At 36.0% G+C, this 22,256-nt stretch overlaps 1 protein-coding gene across 1 annotated transcript in view; it reads left to right on the plus strand.

Annotated features, from left to right (window-relative positions):
* Positions 1-22,256, plus strand: part of Slc9a9 (solute carrier family 9 member A9) — a 537,647-nt gene that overhangs the window by 130,960 nt on the left and 384,431 nt on the right. The window contains exon 5 of the mRNA XM_071615577.1: positions 4,360-4,475. Coding sequence (XP_071471678.1) covers positions 4,360-4,475 — 116 coding nt within the window. The remainder of the gene's footprint in view (positions 1-4,359; positions 4,476-22,256) is intronic.

Consider the following 22,256-nt stretch of genomic DNA (forward strand, 5'->3'; position numbering starts at 1 on the left):
AGCTTCTGCACAGCAAAGAAAACGATGAAGGGAAGGGCCAATCTACAGAATAGGAGGAAATCTTTACATTTTTTTCATCTTAGAGTTGATTAGTATTCATATGTAAAGAACACAAAAAGCTTAACAAAAAAAGAACAAGTAATACAATCAAAAAACGGGCAAATGATTTGCACAGACAGTCCTCAAAAGAAATACAAATGGCCAATAAACATATGAAAAAAAATGCTCAATATCTTTAGCCATCAGGAGAATGCCAAATCAAAACTACACTGAGATTCCATTTCACCCCAGTCAGAATGGCTAATGTGAAAAAACAAATAAATAAAAGCAACAAAAAAATGAAAAATAACAAATTCTGGCTAGCATATGGAAAAAAGCAATACTTCTATGTTATTGTGGGGGTGTAAATTAATATAGCCACTGTGGAAAACAGTATAGAGCTTTCTCAAAAAACTAAAATCAGAAATACCCTATGATGCAGCTATACCACTCCTGGATATTTACTCAAAGAAATGAAGTTAGCATACAAAAGGGAAACCTGCATGTCCATGTTTATTGTGCCACTATTCACGGTATTCTAGATATGGAATCAATCTGGAAATCTATCAGTAGATGAATGGATAAAGGAAATATGACATATATGTACAGTGGGGTATATTATTCAGCCTTAAAGAAGAATGAAATTTTCATCTGCAGGAAAATGGACATCATTTTAAGAAAAAATAAGCCAGACATGGAAAGATAAGTATTGTATATCTTCTCAAGTATATAAAAAGTAAATAAATAAATAAATAAATAAAAGACCTGAAAGTAGAAGAGAAACTATTTGGGAAGTGGAAAGGCGCTGAAGAGAAGAAAGAAGAGAGGGAAAGACAGAAAGGGTAGAAAGGAAGGTGGACACAATCTAAGCATGGTATATACATGTATGAAAGTGTCACAGCAAAACCCATTAATGTGTCCAAATAATTTGTGTAAATATTATAATATTTAAAACATGTATAGACTTTTGTGTCCATCGGACTATATTCAAGTTGAGATCTGCCATAGCTGATTCTGTGACTATGGGCTGGTTACTTAACCTCTCTGATTCCTAAAATTTTCTCGCTTGTAAAAAGGAATAATTACAATATGTAACTCAGAGGATTATGAGGATAAAATGATGTCTGTTGTATATTATATCATGAGGATCAAAGGTCTACTGTGTTCATAATGATGCTTATAATGTACATTGTTTTTATTATGGCTATTATTTTAAGAGAACTGGGGAAATGCAATGAAGCTAACAAGAAGAGGGTCACATTTAATCCCACTTATGTAATTGCAATTATCATTAATAATGGATTATGTGTTTCTAGTTTTTTGTTTCATAAATGAATACCTAAGTATAGTCAAATTTACAAAATTTTATTAATTTAAAAATAATTGACTTTGCCGTGACCAATAATATTCTTACAGATAGTTTTAATAGTTGCATATTCAGTCCCATCATGTGTATATTCTGCAATTTGTCTTGAATTGTTTACTACAATAAATATTTGTGATCTGTTAATAATCTATTTATACACCTTTTGGTACCTATTTGATTAATTTATTAATATTAATCCACAGGAAACCAATAAGTTATTGAATATTTAAAATATTAGCATTTTAATTTACAGCAATAGTGTATGAGGTTTCTGGCTTCCTTGTTGCTAAGCCTACGTACCATGAATACATATATTTTTATATTATCCAATTTAATGGCTTCTACACAACATGGAGCAATCATTTTAATTTGAGCCTTGGATTTTTTTTTATTGGTTGTTCAAAACATTACAAAGCTCTTGACATATCATATTTCATACATTAGATTCAAGTTGGTTATGAACTCCCACTTTTACCCCAAATACAGATTGCAGAATCACATCGGTTACACATCCACATTTTTACATAATGCTCTATTAGTAACTGTTGTATTCTGCTACCTTTCCTATCCTCTACTATCCCTTGGATTTTTAACCTGTAAAATTAACTAATAGATACAGAATTTCAGAAATATAGTCACAGATCATAAAGTTGACACTGATTCCAGAGCCTGTTAATGCTCCATTTTTTTTTAAATTTTTAGTTGTAGTTGGACACAATACCTTTATTTTATTTATTTACTTTTATGTGGTGCTGAGGATCGAACCCAGCACCTCACACATGCTAGGTGAGCACTTTACTGCTGAGCCACAGCTCTACTGCTCCATATTTGAAATGCAGTTCAAATGAGAACGGATCATGATGAGGTTGGGCTGACCCCACAAGATGCTGAAGGGTGAAACGAGGAGTCCTTCTGTGGCAATGTCATGACTGTCTGGAATGTCCAAGTCCCGAATGTCCGAGTGTCATTCAGACTGGCAGATTTCAATCCAGGGAGTGACTTGGAGAGCAAATGGAATTTGAACTTCTCTGATTTTTATTATTTTCCATCCTGTTAACTGCGTGTTCTCATGCATCTTTATTCTGTTAACTAATATATTTTAAGCACTTAATAGAGAGCCTGCCACTTACTAGGGGTTAAACAATAAATATCTATTGAACAAATAAATCAGCTGGACGAAACTATCCTGGGCCTGTCAAGAGATGGCACACTTGGCACACCCCTCAAGTGGCCTCCCGGGTCAAGCACAGACGACCTGCCAAGAACAAGGCCCCTTGAACTTGCATCTTCACCTCGCCACAGTCTTGTCCTGCTGGCACATTTGCTCACAGATGCTTACCACCTGCAGCCTGAATGAGATTCCGTGTCCTGTGCTGGACACCACACTCCGCAGCGTGGGGTCTCCATCTCTAGCCCACCATAGATGGGCTCACTAGCGCCCTCAAAGGGTAGTATTATTTCTGATTCTTTGGCAGACCTCATTCCTGCCCAGGGCAACACCTTAGGGGGTGGTTGGACTATAGTATAGGACGTCAGGTATCATGCTAAATAGAGACCCATTCTTCTAGGCAATATGATGTGGAGGTTAAACCTGACCAGGCTGTGCGCCAGACCTCGATTCAAATCTGGGATTCACAGTTTACTGTGTCACTCACATGAGTCACTTAATTACTGTGTTCACTGTTCTTATATGTAAATGAAAATAGTAATACCCGCCTTATGGGATCAAAGTGTGAATTGAATAAATTAAGACAATGCAAAGTAGAAACTGTAAATAAATGCTAAGTGCTATTTTGATCATTGCTAGTAATAATAATGACATCATTGAGAACTTACTATGTGCCCAACACCATGTGTTTATTATTTCATTAATTGTTAAAAAGCTCCGTGCACATTATTGTTACCCTATCATATGACTAAAGATATTAAAAATTCAAAAGTTTTAGTAAGAGCATAAAATCCTATAGCCAGTGTGTACTACTGCCTGTATTTAGATGTAATTCTGTCTGAAATAGATGGATATATTTCTCTTACAATTTGAAATATCTGTATTATTGTTGAAAGTATAATTTCTCATATCTGATCTTTAACCAAAGCCTCCAACCTCAGAACCATTTTTTAAAAAAAATTAACTTTTAAGTGAATGTATTTAAACATCCCTCTGTTGGTTTGATGGTCTGTAGTTTCTAAGCTCTTACAGACCTTAGATTACACTGCAGTTCAGTTCTCCAATCTCTGTCTTTTCTCTACTAGGTTTTAGCAAAATCAATCAGCCAAATAAATAAATAAATAATATAAAGACTACAGGGTGCCAGAGGATGACGCAAACAGAGGATTTGCATTTCATACATAGGAAATCTTCAAAACCAGAGCAGCGTTTCTTGTAAAACCACATGAGTGACCATGTCAGCATTTGCATTGCTCGTCGACATTGCACATGCTCCGACCTAACAGGGCTTCTCTATGAGGGTGGAAGTGCCCTGACACCCAGAACGGAGATTTGTCTATTATAAAGCGGATGGGTGGCTGTGCCCTGCCAGTGGCCAGTATCTTTCTCCTGAGATGACAGATTTGAAACTTGAACCCTCTGCAGACAGACACCCCCAACAGACCAAACAAGGAAAACTGAAAAATAATCCATTTACAGATGTCAACACAGCCACTGTATTTGTAGGCATGATTTGCAGTGCCACGTTTGACAGATTATTTTTTAAATCCTTGAGATTTATCTTGTTTCTATTGAAATAAACCATAAAATGCCCTGTTACCTTTTGCTGGGTGAATGATTGGTGATATTTGGTTCAGAGATTGTAGTGAACTGAGAGCCAGTGGCCATGAACGGGCAGGATGGGGTGGTTGTGCAGAATGCCTGTTCAGGAGGAATGTTTGCAGTGATAACTGGTTTACACAGGACTCCACTCAATATTTAAAGATCTTATTTTTCTCTTTTACAGGTTAATTGTGTATGGTTTTGTCAAGGCGATGATATATGCCGGCCAGTTGAAAAATGGAGACTTTCATTTCACCGACTGTTTATTTTTTGGCTCAATGTTATCTGCTACAGATCCAGGTAACTGCTCAAATAATACATTTCCTTCTTTTTAAGAGGCAAACGTTTAAATTGAATGCTTCTCCAAAGGCCATTACCTAAGTCTTCCTAATAATAATTCCTTATTTCTCATCACTTGCGATTGATATATCTGTTAGTGATTTTAAAAAAAAACAACAGAAGAAATTAGTGAATGTTCAGCTAGCTCTCAAGAAATTGGTCAGAACGTAATTTGAGTCATGGGTAAGTTTTTATAGACATTATAATTTATTTCTATAGAACTTTCAGCCATTTTGAGCTAAAGTCCTTAATTTTCCTTGATATTTCTTCTTTCAATAATCTCTTAACTTAAATGCTTTAAAAATATTTTTTATGAATTGTTTACTGTGGAACTTTTCAGGCATATCATAATTAGGGAGCATGGTAAAAATGATCACCATATACCCTTCAGCAGTTATCAAATATGGCTGATCCTTCCCTCCACCCACTCCCTCTCATCATGACTGTTGTTTGTGTTAAAGCAAATTCTAGACATCATATCCGATGTGTAAATATTTTGAAAAAATGTATGCTGCCATTATAAAACCTAAAAATATTCACATTCATGATTTGTGAATATCAGAGATCTATTCACTGTTCAGGTATCCCCAGTTGTCTTATTATCATTGATAGTTTATGTACAGTTTGTACAAATCAGGGTCCAAACAAAGAACACGCCCTACGACTGATTGCTCTCACTGTTGAATTTTTTTGGATCTTTAAATTACTCTCCATTTTTTAATGTCATGTATTGGTTTTTTAAAAAAATAATTTGCCTTGTGGTTGAACTGAAAATAGTTCTTTCAGATATTCCTAGGTGTCTCATATTTCTTATAAACTGGGGTTTAGAGCTGAGGCTTAATCAGATGCAGGTCCAGCTCTGTTTTTTTTTGTCAATTTACTTTAAAGGTGACACTGTGAGTCTTCTATTGCATCACATCAGGAGGCCACAGCCTGATCATCACACGGTTGGATTTCTGCTCCAGCTAAGACCACAGAACACACTTGGAGGGAACAAACACAGTGTTCAGTGCCTGCTGCCGGGAGAGTGGGCACTTGCTCCTCTGTGGGACCATGGGATGATTCAGAGGGACTTAGAAAGGACTTATGAGCAGACCTGGGTTTACATTTGTGATTTTAGGGAAGATTTAAGGAATCAGGTTTAGGTAATGTCAGGAAGTGACATTAAGGCAATTAATCTACCTAGAAGAGGAAAGAGTAGACTAAGCCTACAGCAGTAATTGGCAAAGAAGTCCCTTCAGAGAGGGGGCTGTTTGGTCAGTTTTGTGGTTTGGACAAAGTTCTCGATTTGTGTTTAGACATGGTTATGGAGTAGGCTTGTTTTGATTTGGTCCGTCATGGTCACAGAGTCACCTCGTCTGATGTTGTTCTGTGGAATTGTTTCTGACCGAGAGGAACACAAGGCCTGGCTTGCTAATGTCCAGGGCTGCTTTTCTCTTCCTTAGAATGATCCTCCATAGCTGAGTCGGTGACTTGTAACAAATGCAGAATCTCAGGCTCAACCCCAGACCTAGTAAATCAGAATTTAATAGTTTCCCTGAGTAATTCACATGCACACTAAATTTTGAGAAGTTCCTCCTTTTAGAGTTCCCTTTTCTGCTTAATGGCCTCAGTACCTATTGATGGTTGCTGTTTAATCCAGTATTTATTAGGGATCACAAACTAGTGGCATGCAAATTCTATCCTATTATGCAGATTCTATTTTTTAGCAGGTACTTTCCCTGAAGAAGTCGTTTTCCGGCTCAACTATTTGAGTACTCCATGGTATATTATAAATAAGAACCAAAAATAAATAAATAAATAAACAAAAAGTCAGGACAATTGATTCTCTTTATTTATAGAATAAAGAGCTGTTTCCCTTGTGTCCTCTACATGTTTACCCAGGAGATTGGTTCTTTAAAATATATCTTTACTAACACATGGATTTCTTTTCTCTTTTTTTTAAATTTGTTCTAGTTAGTTATACATGACAGTAGAATGCATTTTGACACATCATACATAATTGGAGAATAACTTTCATTCTTCTTGTTGTAAATTATATTTACACAGATCATGTAATCACATATGCATATAGGATAATGATGTTCAATTCATTCTCTGTCCTTTCTACCCCCATATCCTCTTCCCTCCCTTCACAACCCTCTGTCTAATCCAAAGTACCTCTATTCTTCCCTAGCTACCCCCACATATCAGAGAAAACATTTGGCCTTTAGTTCTTTAGGATTGGCTTATTTTGCTTAGCATAATATTCTCCAGTTCCATCCATTTACCCACAAATGCCATAATTTCATTCTTCTTTATGTCTGAGTATTATTTCACTATGTATATATACCACAATTTCTTTATCCATTCATCTATTGAAGGACACTTAAGATGGTTTCATATTTTAGCTATTGTGAATTGAGCTGTATAAACTTTGATGTGGCTGGGCTCATTTTGAGTCCATTGGGTATAAACCTAGGAGTGGAATAACTAGATCAAATGGTGGTTCCATTTCAAGTTTTCTGAGGAATCTCCATACTACTTTCCAGAATGGTTGCACTAGTTTGCAGTCCTACCAGCAATGTATGTATGTACCTTTTCCCCCGCATCCTCTCTAACATATATTGTTGCTTGTGTTCTTGATAATTGCCATCTGAATGGAATGAAATGGAATCTCAGTGTGGTTTTAATTTGCATTTCTATGATTGCTAGAGATGTTGAACTTTTTAATATTTACTTGTAGACTCATTGTATTTCTTCTTCTGAGAAGTGTCTGGTCAGTTCCTTAGCCCATTTATTGATTGAGTTATTTGTTTTTGTTGGTGTTAAGTTTTTGAGTTCTTCATATATCCTGGAGATTAATGCTCTATCTGAGGTACATGGAATACATGGATTTTAACGTAGTTGATGTGTTTCAATCTACTATTGTTATTGTTATTAATGATCAAAATGTTCCATTTTTTTACAAATTTATTTATTAATTTTACAGTACAATGCATTTTGACACATTATACACAAATGGAGCACAACTTCTCATTTCTCTGACTATACATGGTTCAGAGTCACTCCAGTAGTGTAATCATACATGCAGATAGGGTAATAATATCTGTCTCTTTCTATAACCCCATCCCTGCTTGGATGAACAGAAACCTCTTCATGTTTCTCCAGTAATCTATGCCATGATCCCAGTGGTCTTTGATAAGTGTCTTGCATTTGGTGGGACTAGATATTCTAACGTTACCTTGTGTGTTTCCTGCACCCTGACTCACAACCAGCCATTCCTCCAACAGGCCTTGGTCTTTTCAAAAAGGAAGTCTGTTTAGAGACCACAATCTGGGCAGTAAGGGTTTTCATTGCTCCTGAGCTGGTCATGGTTTCTAGACCCTTTTTGTTAAGGAAAAAACATATCACAAATTCCTATTAGTATGTTCAGTTCAAATTTAGGTATATAGAAATTTTATTTTAATTGTCTTGAATTTTAATTTGCATTTGAATTTTCTTCTTTTATTCATCCTACTATATTAATATAATTTCTTCCTTGCTTAAAATATATGCTCTCAAAATTATAATACATATACTATTACTAAAAATACAATCACTGAAAACTGCTTGAGATTTCATTGTGGTTATTTTTAACCTTTAAATATATCCCCCTCGGGATGTACAGTTGAAAATTGCTCTCTTTTAAAATCACTTAAAATTATTCCTCCATGTGGTTCAGCCACAAGTCAATGCACAATAATGATCATCTGTTTAATTCTGCTTGTTTTAAAATTAGATTTAAAATCTATAGGATTCTAAAATTAAAAAAAAACAACACAGAATAAAATAAATCTATCCACCATCCCTGTCCCATCTATCCCAACTTTCCAACCATTTTGGGCAGCTTTTAGCTTATACTTTCATTTGTAAGCAAATACACAAATATACACGCACTGGTGTATGCTACTATACACATGGTTGTCCACCTTACTTTTGTTTAATTAACAATATTTTGATGATTACTACCTTGCAATATATAAGATCTTTCTCATCCTCTTTTGTAGCTATAGTGCACCGCAGTCTGTTCAGCCAGTCCTTTATAAATGGATATTAAGGTTCTTGTCTTTTGCAATTATAAATGGCATTGCAATTAATAACCTTGAAATGAATAGCTTTTGATATTTGCCAGCATTTCTTTGAGATAATTTCTAGAAACAGATTAAAAGGTAAATATATCTGTAATTTTCCTAGATGCCAAAATTCTCTCCATAAAGTGTGTACCCTTTGGCATTCATCCCATGATACATGACAGTCCTTCTTCTTCACAGTCTTGCTAATACAGTAGTCTATCAAAAGTTTAGATTTTTACCCATATATTAGATGAAGATTTCTACATGGTTTGACTTAGCATTTCTCTTTATGAGTAAGGTTGAACATTTGTTGAGATATTTAGAGTTTTTAAGAATTTTTTTGAAGACTAATTATTTCTAAGATGTCTTTTCCAATAGAGTTGGTAAGTTTGATAAGCCCTTGATATATTAGGGATTTCTGTAATGTGAGTTACAAATGTTTTCCCAGTTGGTCACCTTTCGTTTTGCTTATGGTGTGGGTGTGGGGGTGTTAATGTATGCCGTTGACCTGTTTCCTAGAAGATGTTGAAATGAAAGTGAGTCTGAGGTATGGAACCTTGTGCAGTAGAGGATCATGGCCCAGCATGATGTACAGGGATAGACTGCTCCAGCCCCGGGGTTAGGAATGAGCTGGCCACTACATCCCTGCTGGGGGATTTCATGTTACACTTGCTGAAAGATTTCACAGCACACTTGCACTGCCCTGGGGAAATGCAGTCGTCGCTTGGCAGCCACCAGAAGCTTGGACTCAAGACAAAGTATTTCAGTCCATCAGTGATTTCTTGCTAGTTAGGGTCATTCTCTGCCGACACATATGGGCAGTCAGGCTTTACAAGTCAGGTCCTAGTTCAGGTCACCTTTGCATAAACCTGCAACTTGAAAAGCATCGAAGCCATTGTTTCCTGGTCCCCACACTATAGACTGGGTTTGTTGTGTTCTCTGGAGTGACTCGGCCAACCACAAGCACAACTGAGTTGTGTTCAAGCTTCGCTCTTATGGCTGGGGATGTCCCCAAGGTTATGTTTACATTGATACAGAAAAATGGATTGAAATGGGGGGAATATCCAACTGTGTGAGATGATTATTTAGCTGCATTGTATCAAGCAACTGATCTGACTGGATTTTTTTTTAGGATACAAAATTGTCTCACAACCATGAAGAGAACCTTGGGAATCAACCAAACCCCCTGTCCAAGTCTGGATCAGCTGTATGGCTTTGGGCAGCCAATAAGCTTCTCTAGATTTTGTGGATTCTTGGAGGTGGAAGATATGCAATCTCATCATCTAGCCCTCTATTTTACAGATGAAGAAACTGACTCTTCATCTGTAAAATCAAAGTTTCAACCAGAGTGCTAATATCCTTCTGGCTCTAACGTTCCATGATTCTAATTTCTGTGAGATTGGGTTTGACTTTTTTTTTAAAAAAAAAAAAAAAAAAAGCTTTTGTTTTAAAGAAAGTCAGTCAATCCAAAGTCTGACACCTGGATATTCTGGGTTTCTAACCCCAACTCAGCAAATGCTAGAGATGATTTCATAAAGGCAGAAACCCACAGAGAAGCAGGAACACTTAAGTTCCCTTCTTTTACGGGAGCTAATTGTTATCTTAAAGCACGCTGAACCCACTCTCTGCTAAATTGGTGTAATTTAAGATCTTCAACAACCTTAGAACACCTAGTTAATCTTACCCCACAATTATTCACTTATTGCCTAAATTCTTGTGACTCACTAATTTACAGAGGAGAACCTCTGCTCTCCAGGGCGGATATTTCTTGGCCTTCTTTAGATTAATTCTTTTCCATTTAGCTAAATCTTAGCTAGGTGTTATTATCTGTTCGTATTTGTCTTTTATAGATACACATTTAGACTTAAATCCAATTCTTCCCACATGTCTCAGACTCCCTTCAGCCAATTTTTAGTTGAGCTCCACTTAGCATGATTTGACTATAATTTGATTAATTTTATGTCCTCTTTCCTCACTGGTGAGGATCTCGCTGCTGATATAAAGGTCATCACCAGCACTAACAGTGAGTGGGTAACTAAGGGCAGAACCCCAAGAGAGAGACAGTTTGGAAATGGCAGGGGAGGAAAGAGAGGGCTTCAATCAGCAGGCTGTCCCTTCTTCAAGAATGTTCAGAAAATGGGGAGCAGGAGGATGGGGCAGAGGATAGAAAAGATAATCAAAATGCAAGACAGCAAAAGCTCCAACCACTGACCATGGCTGCTTTCCATAACAGACCTCATTTTGCAGAGGGTGAAAACCTGGGAAGGAGCCCTCTGACCTCACCCTGCCCTCCTGTCTCCTTCATGACCAACTCGGGGCCCAGTATGATAAATTTAGACTGTCCAAGATGTTGATTCTGATTAATACACCTAATAGGGCATAGGTGAGACAGAGAGGGATCGTCAAGATGTGTAGAAACACAGACAGCCCGAGCCTTGAACAGAGTCAGTCTTCTTCTTGACTCTTCCTGGCATTTCTCCTTGCTCTTTGCCTTGTCTAGGCCTTTGCTCAGATGTTGCCTTTGAAGTGACATCACCTTTGCCAGTGAGACCCCTTCCTGACTGTCCTCTCAAAAACTGCATCTTCTTTTCCCCAGATAGTTACCTCCAAATCCCAGGGCTTCCCGGGCTCTGTGCTCATCTTACCTGCCTCCACAGCACAAATCATATTTATTTATTTGTCTGTCTCCTAGATGGGAAGGTTTTGTCCTTATTTTTCTGGATTTCTGGCCCGCTCTCTTTTCAGTCTGATATTTCTAATATGTAGAACTGAATCTTTGCAATACATATTTGGGAAATTAATGAATGAACCCCTTTGTGGAAGAAACTATGGGAGCAGAGTGGAAAGGGATCTCTTCTCAAACATGAAAGGTGAAGCAGTTGGGCCTCACAGTTCACTCTCACAGATGAGGGGTCCCAAGGCCCTAGGAGGGACAGTGACACCAGGTGAGGGTAGAACTCCCAGCAGATAGCTGAGTGCAACAATGGTTGCAGTCCTCTGAAAAAGACGTGTTTGACTAAAACCAAAGTAAGTGCCTTTCTCCTTGCCAACTGTGGAGTTGGCACTTCTTTCTCCCCGTTGACCTGCTGGGTCAGGAGCTGAACACTTTCCAGGGAGAGCAAGCCATGGCTGTTGTGATAGTGTGGGCTTTTACAGGCTACAAGTTATTCAATAGAGTAGCTTCTTTTAGGGAAAGAAAAAAAAAATTCAGCACATTACATCAAGTATGGAATAATCACCCAGAAAATGCCAGAAACTTGTCCTGGTGTTTTACAGGACAACTCTTCCCTCAAGGTCTCCAGGAAGCCACTTATTCAGCACATGTGATCTGTGCATTTTCTCACTTCATCAATTTCCCTGTTTCCTATTTGGATTAAAATGCCTTCATTTTATATGAGGCAGCTGCATTGAGACTCCAAACACAGATGCACTGTTTTGAACTCCAGAAGTGTTAGTCCAGCATTAAAAAGCTAGAAAATAATCCTTACTTCATAATCGTGGAAGAATTAATCCAGGGTGTCCTGGGTTTAGGTGATGTTGGATAGGGCAGGCTGTACAGGTGTTCTGTCATGGAAGTATAAATACACTCTAGGTTTCAAAGACTTAATATGCAAAAAGTAAAATATATCATCAACAAGGTTTTTAATGGTCTTTTTTTTTCTTTTTTCTTTCTTTTTTTCACTCCAGTGCAAAGGATCAAAACTCAGGGCTTTGTTCTTACTAGGTTAGGTTCTTATCACTGAGCTGTTTCCCCAGCCCATAGATTTTTATATTAATTACATGTTGAAATATTACTCATTCGATATTGAGTTAAATAAAATATCCTATTAAAATTAATTTTACCTGTTTCTTTTTCTTTTTATTTTTTAATATGACTACTAGAAAATCTAAAATTATGTATGTGGCTTGCATTATGTTTTTGTTGGATAGAACTGCTATGGTGCAATATAGAAATGGAACTGTTGTAAGCCAAATACATGAACCTTAATAAAAATACCACAATAATTTAAAATCGAATAGAAGAATTAAGCACAAATACAGTGCACTGTATAGATTATGGCATTTGGTGAAATGCAGGCAATTTATTTTTTATGAGATTGAACTAATACGTCTGAAATTTTCTTTGTAAAGTCTCTTTTCTCTGTCTCATTTTTCTGCTCCAATGCATAATAACCCATAAACTAGTTTACACCCATGCAGTTAGAAGCAAAGGAAAGAGAAAGGCAGTAAATATTTGTATGATTTAAATATAATAGATGTGTCATCTAAACCCTAAGTACTTCAGCCTCTGACTTGGGAAAAGCAGATTCAATAAGCTCTGGCCCAAATGTCTCGATTGTGTTCTTTTCCTTAGTAGAACATAAATAACATGTTCTTAAGGCCTGACAATCTCAGAGTTGTTTTTCTTAATGCCCATTACTGTTTTGTTTTATACAGCTTGCAACAAATCCAAGAAACTTGACATTTACGTTATGTTAGCCTTGTTTCAGAGTTTGTTGACACATTTAATGTTCCTGAATTGGGTAAAATCAGAATCCAAAATAAATATTTATCTAAACAGAGTAGATGGAGATGACCTATGTAGCCAGTTGGGAAAATAGTCCATACCTAACTCTTCATTAAATGTAAAGTTTAAAAATTCAGCTGATGTAAATTATTTGTAGAGTTCTCCAATTAAACAAGACAAAATATACATGGTGCTTAATAGGATCCATTTCTTTATCATCTTCATCCATAAATAATAACTAGATTGAAGCAGGGCACAGTAGCACACATCTGTAATCCCAGCAACTTGGGAGGCTGAAACAGGAGGATCACAAGTTCAAATCCAGTCTCATCAACAGCAAGGTGCTAAGCAACTCAGTGAGACCCTGTCTCTAAATAAAATACAAAATAGGGCTGGGGATGTGGCTCAGCGGTTGAGTGCCCCTGAGTTCAATCCCCAGTACACCTGCCCACCCCCCCCAAAAAAAACTACATTGAAGAAAGCATCTACAAGCCTCAAACTACAAAGGGATCCTTCAGTTTTGCTGGCACACAGTCAGTATTTATTGAATAAATTGAATAGACATTGAATGTTGATTAAGAACATTGTCCAGATGTGGGACAGGCCTCTTTTTACATCTCCATTCTATCTGATCAGTTTGAGCCTCAGCTTCTCCATCTACAAACTGGGGATAATAAGATTATTTTAAAAGATTTGTCATGAAGATTCAATGAGATACTTTTTTATTGTTATGATTTTTATGATAGCACTAAGATTAGTTGTTTTTTTTTTACCATCAGCATAATAGAACAAGATATACACATTTTGCTAATTTCTCTGGCAATAGTCATAGGTTGCATGCATCTTCATACTTGGTTGGTGGAATGCTCCCCCTGACCAGCTTCATTCATCTGTGAGCTGCTTGTTAACACCAGGAGTGTCATATATGTGATGTGGTCATTTTACTTTGGAAAAAACCCAAACATACTTTTTAAATTTGGCTGGGGCTCAGTGGTAGAGTGCTTGCCTAGCACTGCGAGGCCCTGGGTTCAATCCTCAGCACCATATATAAATAAAGTTATTGTGTTCAACTACAACTAAAAAAATAAACATCATAAAATAAAAAATAAAATAAATTTATTTTCATAGACTGAAGGAAACAATTTTAAAGGTAAATTTGAACGTTGTCATCTTATCCCATGTCTGTGGTAGCAATCTTTAAAATTATGGGCACTCTTCTAATGTAATCACGAAGCTATTATCAAACCTGCAGGATTTTCCATCATTCATTGCTATCCTTGGATACCCCATCCACATTCAGATCTCCCTGATCTTTGCTCTCCATCTTTAATCAGAGCCCAGACAAGATTCACAGGAGAGGTTTAGTTGTCGCTTATCTGCCTTCTCTTTTAGTCCAGAGCACTGCCCCCTCCCACCTTTTCTTTGTGCTATGATCAAGGAAATTGGGTCAATGCAATAGGAAGCCCCATGCTCTAAACGGGTCTGTGTGCTTCCTGTGGTGTTATTTCATGATCCCTGTATCCTTGTGTTTCTCTAAGTGAAAGTTAGTTTCCCCATTAAACTTTCATGGCATGGTCTTATTGATCCTTAGAGCCTATTAGTTTCATTAGGATTGACAAAATAGTAAGTCTGTTCTAATGCTGTCATTTCTGACAAGTTATTAGTTAGAATTATTCCTGGAGCAAAACCATCTTATGTTCTTACTTTAAACCATTCCTACATCATCAAAAAGTAATTTACAGCTGTTGTGTGTATCCTTGGTCAAGTAAACAGCCATCGACAAATTCCCATTTTATTTATGGTTTTAACTTAACCATAAATAATCATCATACTTAAAATAGTAATAGTAACTTTTGTGGTAGGCAAAATAATAACACTCCCAAGCCCTAATTTTCAGAACTTGTGAATATGAACACATTAATTTACATGACAAAAGAGACATCATAGATGTGATTAAGTTAAAGACCTATGACTTAGGGGATGGATTCAATATAATCACGTGGGTCCCTACAAATCAGGACCTTTCTGGGCTGTGATCAGGAAGATGTGACTATGGAAAAAGGGACTGAGAGATAAAACAGGGCTGGCTTTGAAGATAAAGGAAGGGACTTGAGCCAAATAAAGAATGTAGCTGGCTTCTACAAGCTGGAAAGAGCAAGGACACTGTCCCCTGAAGCCTTGGGCAAGGAATGCAGCCCTGCAGACACCCTGATTTTATCCCAGTGAGATCCAAATCAGATTCAACCACAGAACTATAAGATAACAAATTTTTGTTGGTTTAAGGCACTAAGTTTGTGATAACTTGCTACCAGAGCAAGAGAAAGTCAATACATTCCTAAAGTGTTATCAAATATACAGTTAGATTAAAATTTCCCAAATTGTCTCATAAAAAATATTTATAGCTGCCTTCTTACATCAAGGATCCAGAAAATGTCTGCAGATTGTTTTAGAGATAATCCAAAAATAATAAAATCATAAGATATTTTTGTGAAAAGAGACCTTAGGGACCATTTAGTCTGATGCTCTTATATTCTGAAAGACAAAACTGAGGGTTAGAAGTGAGTAACTTGGCTCTAGGACAATCATTTCAAAACTCAACGCTGCAATCAGTCATAAATATTCCTGAGGTCACCAGTGAATTCTGGGAAAACGGTGACCTTAACTTGCTTCCCTTAATCTTGATTATTCTACTCTAACTTATTTAGCAAAGGTAAAGAGCTGTGGGCCTCTCTACATGAGACTGAGCGCCACTGAAGCCTGGAGATCTGAACAGTTTCCGCAGATACAGCAGGTACAAAGCTCCCTCTACTTGAAGTAGCACGACCATCTAGATGCCTGTCTCAAAGAAGATGTTAGATGGCAACTACAGCCTGAAAAGGGTTGGTAGAAAGCAGGGAGTAGGTTGATAATGACCCCACATGAGTGAACTTGACCTTGATCCCTGGGTAGCGTGGTGGCCTCCTCCAGGGTCCTGAAGAATAGCCCACTTGCTTCCACACCACCAACCTGTCCTCAGCCTGCTATCACAGAGGGTGGTCCAATACTCTTGAGTCCCTAAATCAATAAAGAAAAATAAAAACATATCAAGACTTAACAGAAGCCTGAAAGGACCAGTTGGAATAAGCAGAGCACACACTCAGGGAGTAAATTCCCAAAGGGCTCAGAAGATGATTGAAAACAACCTTATAAGAGATTTTAAGGGGACCAACGGCAAATACAATCCACTATTCTCCAAGTAAGCAGCTGAATAGATAAAGAAGGGTATGAAGAAGTTAAAACCTGAATTAGTGGAAGAGTAAATAGAAAAACATTTTTAAAAGAACAGAACAAAATATAAAAAAGATATAAATTGAGAAGAAAAGAATAGAAATTTGATGAATAAGCCCAAGAGACATCACATATGAATAGTACTAGTTCCAAGGTGAAGAATAAACGAATGAAGTACATCTTTCTCAAGTCTGCAGATTGTCTGTCTGAACTCACCACATTTCAGACAGCATTGAGGAGAAAATGCTAAAGTATACATCTAGACAAAATCCCTAAATTATAAGAAAGAAGAGAAAGCTGAGAAAACAATCACCTATAAATATAAAAGAATCAGACTGCCATTGGATTTATCATCTGCAACTCTTGATAGTAGAGTAATATCTTCAGACTACAGAAAGACCTATTTTTAAGTCAGGCCTCTGATACCCAGCCAACATGTCATTCATCCATTTGAGTATAAGAAATCTATTTGGAATAGACAAGAATAGCATAACAGAATGAGACCAGTTAGAAAATAGTCTAACTGAACATTTAAGGCAGTTGTAAATATGAACAGATTGAATTTTTTCCATCAGAGAGTCTTTCTGACTGATTACAAATCTACCCACCTACTTATATGTAGTTTATCAAACATACTTAAGAAATGATTTTTTAAAAAAATTACTTGTAAGTAAATTGAGGTGCCAAGAGAAACCAGGAAAACGTAAACACAAAGAATATTGAGTGAAAACAGTAATAACAAACAAGGTGGAATTTAAGATTAAAAGCACTGAATAAGGATATATAATATGTGATAAATGGCATAATGGTCAATAAAATGCGGTGTTCACGAAGCCATATGCACACACCAAAATGTAGTTGCTAAATATGTTTAAAATGTTTTCAATGTATCTTATGTTTTTGTCTCTGTGACCATAATCCTTGACCAGAACAGCTTAGAAAAGGAAAAGTTTATTTTGGCTCATGGTTTCAGAGGTTTAGTATATTGTGGGCCAAATCCATTGTTCTGGGCCCAACTGAGGCAGAACATCATTGTGGAAGGACATAGTGGAGGAACACTACTCTGTTCATGTCAATCCATCAATATAATCCATTATACCAACGGAGTAGGGAGAGACCACAGGGAAGATGTGGCATGTCCTCAGAAACTCACCTGTTCCAGCCATACCGTCTCTCATTAGAATCACCCAAAGTAAATAAATAAAAAGCAAATGAAAATACCTTAATGTTAAAAATTAAGAAGAAATCCAAGAGGAAACCTATTTAATATCTAGAATGCAAAGTGAAAAAGAAATTTTGGTCCAATACCAGAGATATTTTTTAAAAGACTGAAAATCAGAGGAATATTTGTAGTATTAAATATCTTCATTATCGAAGAAAAACAAAAGGTGAAGAAATTTAGAACATACCATAGGAAACCAGAAAAATAACAAAATAAACCCAAAGGTCATAAATAAGGAATTGATAAATATATGAAAACATTAAAATAGAAAATAAATAACACAAAAAGATAAACAGATCCAAAATTAATTCATTAAAAAGCCATGATGATGGATGAAATTCCTTATGAGCTTCACTGAGAAGATCAAAGACTAAATATTAAAGACTGGGTGATGGAAAGGAGACATATCCTCAGATAATAAAACAATTAAAATAAAATTTTGTGTAACTCATTAGCAAAAAAAAAAAAAGTTGACTCTAAAAGAAATTTTAAAACTTGTTTCAGTAATAAATGGGAAATTTGAAGTCTAAATGCCACAATACAGATTGGAAAGGTGATTAAAGATTACCACTGATAAGGCACCAATGATCAGATAGTGTCACCAGTAAAATACATCTAACTTTAAAGGGAATAATTCTGAAAAAAGTTAAACTATTGCAAGTCACACAGAAATTTGAAAATATCCCAATTTCTTTTAAGATACCATAATCCTAAAATTAAAATCTGAAAAGAACTGCACAGAATAGGAAAATATTAAACCATCCTACTTGTACTTATAAATATGTTTGAAATACAATGCTTTTAAATAGAGTCTACCAATGTTAGTTGTAAAAGTTCAAAGATTTTGTTTATTACTGTATTCTTAGTGACTAGACTGTAACCTGTCTCAGAGGAGACCATCAACAAATATTTATCAAATATATAAAGACATGAAAAGAGTAATAATACTAACTAAGCATAACATTCCATGAAATTAAGAGTGGTCCAATATGATGGAATTCATCAATATAATCCATTATACCAGTAAATTAAAGGAGAATCAAATGTGTGATCATATCCCTGAGGTAAAGGCATTTGATAATATGCAGCAGGATTACTAATGCAAATTTGAAATTTAAAAAATGAAGAAAATAAAATAATTTAGATGTAACTCAAAGCACTTACCAAAATCTAACAGCAAATATTATTCTAAATGAAAAAAATAGAGATTTCAAGAAAATTGTATTTATAGAGGACTCTTTTCCATGATGTAGGTATAGGAAAACCAAAATGAACAGGACAGGAATCAGGAGCTTGGAAGCAGGCAAACAGTTGTTACTCCTAGATTCTAGGTATGAGAGAAAGTGGCCCCTAGAACTCAATGAAAGAAAGTTTGAGAAGTCCATCATCTATGGAGAGCAATAAGCTTCTGATCAGGGACATTTTTAGTTCAAGGTAACACTTAATTGAAAACATCAGGAAATTAATACCTACATTTTCCTTTCCATCATCCTTCTGGTTGCTCCTGGGGCTCCCCATAGGATAAACTTAATCAAAACTAGAGGTCCTGCGAACTTATTAATGATGTTCATGTGATCAGTGTGGCAAAGCAGAGAATATGTAGAGAAAGATAGAGGTGTGGTGAGACAAATGGAAGTAACTGGCACAGAGATTCTAGCATATTCAGTTAAAAAAATGTAAATGGGTAAAAGTTGCATAACAATGAAAATTTAAAAATAAAGCTACCATATTTTGTTGATGTTACACTATTTTAAAAACTATTAGAATTAAAAAGAAAATACTGTGAGGTGCCTGGATACAAGATAAATATACAAAATACAACTGATTTAAACAAATTCTAGCAACAAATATCTAGAAATAGAATGCAATATCTACAAAATTTGTGCATATTTGAGACTAAATTTAATCAGAAAGAAAATAATAACATTGATGTATATAACATATAAATTAAGACATGAACAAATGTAGAGACGTATCTTTCTAGGATGAGCAGATTTAATCATGGATGTATTTTCTCTTTCTCCTTTACTTGCTCCTATGTTTGTTTGTTTTTTCATAAAGTATTTTTTAAACAACAAAATAGTTTAGTAAACTTTGTGATCCCTGTTACATCTCATATGTATCCCAGCAATTTCTAGGTTATTCTATTTTAAAACCACCTCCAAAAATGATTTTAATGTTAGTCTTTGGATACTAATCCCCCTTGGCTTTTTATGCCTAAAAATGTCTTCCTATATTTGAACAGAAATTTGACTAGATATAAAAGAGTAGGCTCAAAGTTATTTTTCTTTTTCCCTTATTCATTCAAATATTTCTCTACATATTTATTTTAATCTGCATCTTGTGCTCCTATTATCCGAATGTTTCAACTCTATTTCTATCCTTTATGTCTCTGAACATTTCTAAAATATCTTTTTAATCTCTTCTTTCCTGTTTCCTGCTGGCAGAGTTCCTCAATTGAATTTCTCATGTATCTAATTGGTATCTTTAGCTGTATCCTTTATCCTAGTGTCTATTATGTTATTTTTTCCCACTAGTAAATTTTTCATACCTAATATTTCCTTTTAAGTATTTTCTCATTTCTTTACTTCATTTAATAAGTTTATTTAAAATGTTGATTTGTCTACTATAATACTTTAGTTTCTGCTAGTTGTTTTTACTGCAAGTTATTACAACTCTCAAGTATTTAATTAGATATATATTGGAGAAGAACCTCAAAACTATAGCTGTCACTTTTCTATCATTTCACTAGCTCAGTAGTTCTTACCTGTAGTGACATTGACTCTGAGGAGATGTTACCCGTGAAGACAATTTTTGCTTATTGCAGGTGGGGAAAGGGGAGCACCAGGGATGTAGCTCAGTGGTAGAGCCCTTGCACAGCATGTGCAAGGCCCTGGGCTGAATCACCAGTACAACCAACAACCACCAAATGGGGGGAGTAGATGAAGGATGCTGTTAAACTTGATGTACACAGAACATCCCCCCCCCCACCCGCACACACACACACAGTGGATAATTATTTAGCCTAAATGGTCAATAGTAGAGAAACCCTGTCCTAGCTAACTCCTTGGGCAGGGTTTAGACCTTTAGAAAGGAATGACATTGGCAATTTACAGGCTCTAGGATTTGTAGGTAAGGAGGCTGCTCAGATTCCATTTATTCTCATCAACTTTAAACCCCAGATCTTTTGCACTGCCCTGGTATTTCCCTGGTGAACACCTTTCCCCAGTGCCTGGATAATTGTGTGTTTTGTATAGCAAGGAACTGAACAATAATTACTTCATGGAAATGCAAGTGAGCCAAAAGGCAGGACTTAAACAGTTTTTTCCCCCTAATTTTTCTGTTCACGGTTGCATGCAGCTGCCTATTGCTGGAGGCTACTGCATTCTTCTGAGCTCCATGACTCCCTCCTGCACACAGTGACCCAAGACAACCCTCCTTCTCCCAGGGATTTCTCATAGCCTCTGTACTTGTCATTTGTTCCAATTCCATTTTTCTTTACAGTCTCCCTTATTGGTTTTGAGGAGAAAACCAGTAGTTTATACTAGATCATCATCTTGGTGATGGGAAGAATACTTTCATAAAAGTCATTTTCACCCAAATTAATATTAAAATTCAATACAATTCCAATGAAATGGGACAAATTATCTTACAATGTATAATGTAGAATAGAAATATGAAACATATCTATCAATCAGAGATAAGACTATGCTATAAAACCATTATAACCAAATCAATATGATGTTGGTCTAGGGGTAGAAGGTCCTGTAGAAAAAAGAGAATCAAGAAACAGATCTCAGCATACATGAGAATTTGTCAGAAGTGGTATTTCAATTCTGTGGGGAAATATGGTTTATATTCAATAAATGGTACTGCACAATTGACTGTCTATCCCTTTAGAAGATGATAAAACTGGACCTGATATAATCATTTGCAAAAATACACTTAGAATTAAAATGTAAATGATAAAGTTAAAAATTCCTGTAAGACAATTTATAAATCTATGTTAAGAGATTATGGACATGAAATTCTTCTGAATGAAAGATGGAAACCTAGATGAAGGAATAGGTACATTTGACTACGTAAGAGAAAGTACTTTTAAATGGAAAAATATAATATGAACAAAGTCAACAGATAAACAACATACTGGGGGCAATCATTTAAATACCAAAGACTACCTCTAATATACAAAGGACTCTTTTAAATGGCAGAAACGTGAACAGAGACTGTGAGGAGGAAACCTACATGGGCCGCAAATGTGAAAGGTTGGATTCCCGGGAAGTCATGGAAATGTAAAATAAAGTAACAGCATATCATTTTATCCCTAGCAGTTTGGCAACAATTATAACACCAACTAACAGTCACTGCTGGCAGGGATTCAGGGAAAAGTGGACTCACACATTTCTAGTGGAAATGAGAATCATTAACAGATTTTTGGAAAGCAATTTGGCAACAGCTATTATAACTTAAAATGCATAGTCCCTTCTGATCCAGCAAGATGACTCCTTGGCAGTCTGTGCCACAGAAGTAAAAACACTAGTTCTGAAGGATGTATATACAAGGATGTTTATTGCAGCATTTTTTTAAGAGGATAGATTGTAGGACATCTATACAACATCATGTAGCCATTAAAGAGGATAAATGAGTGAGCT

The sequence above is a fragment of the Marmota flaviventris genome, chromosome 8 (assembly GCF_047511675.1).
Source record: "Marmota flaviventris isolate mMarFla1 chromosome 8, mMarFla1.hap1, whole genome shotgun sequence".
In the NCBI taxonomy this organism is placed as follows: Eukaryota; Metazoa; Chordata; class Mammalia; order Rodentia; family Sciuridae; genus Marmota; species Marmota flaviventris.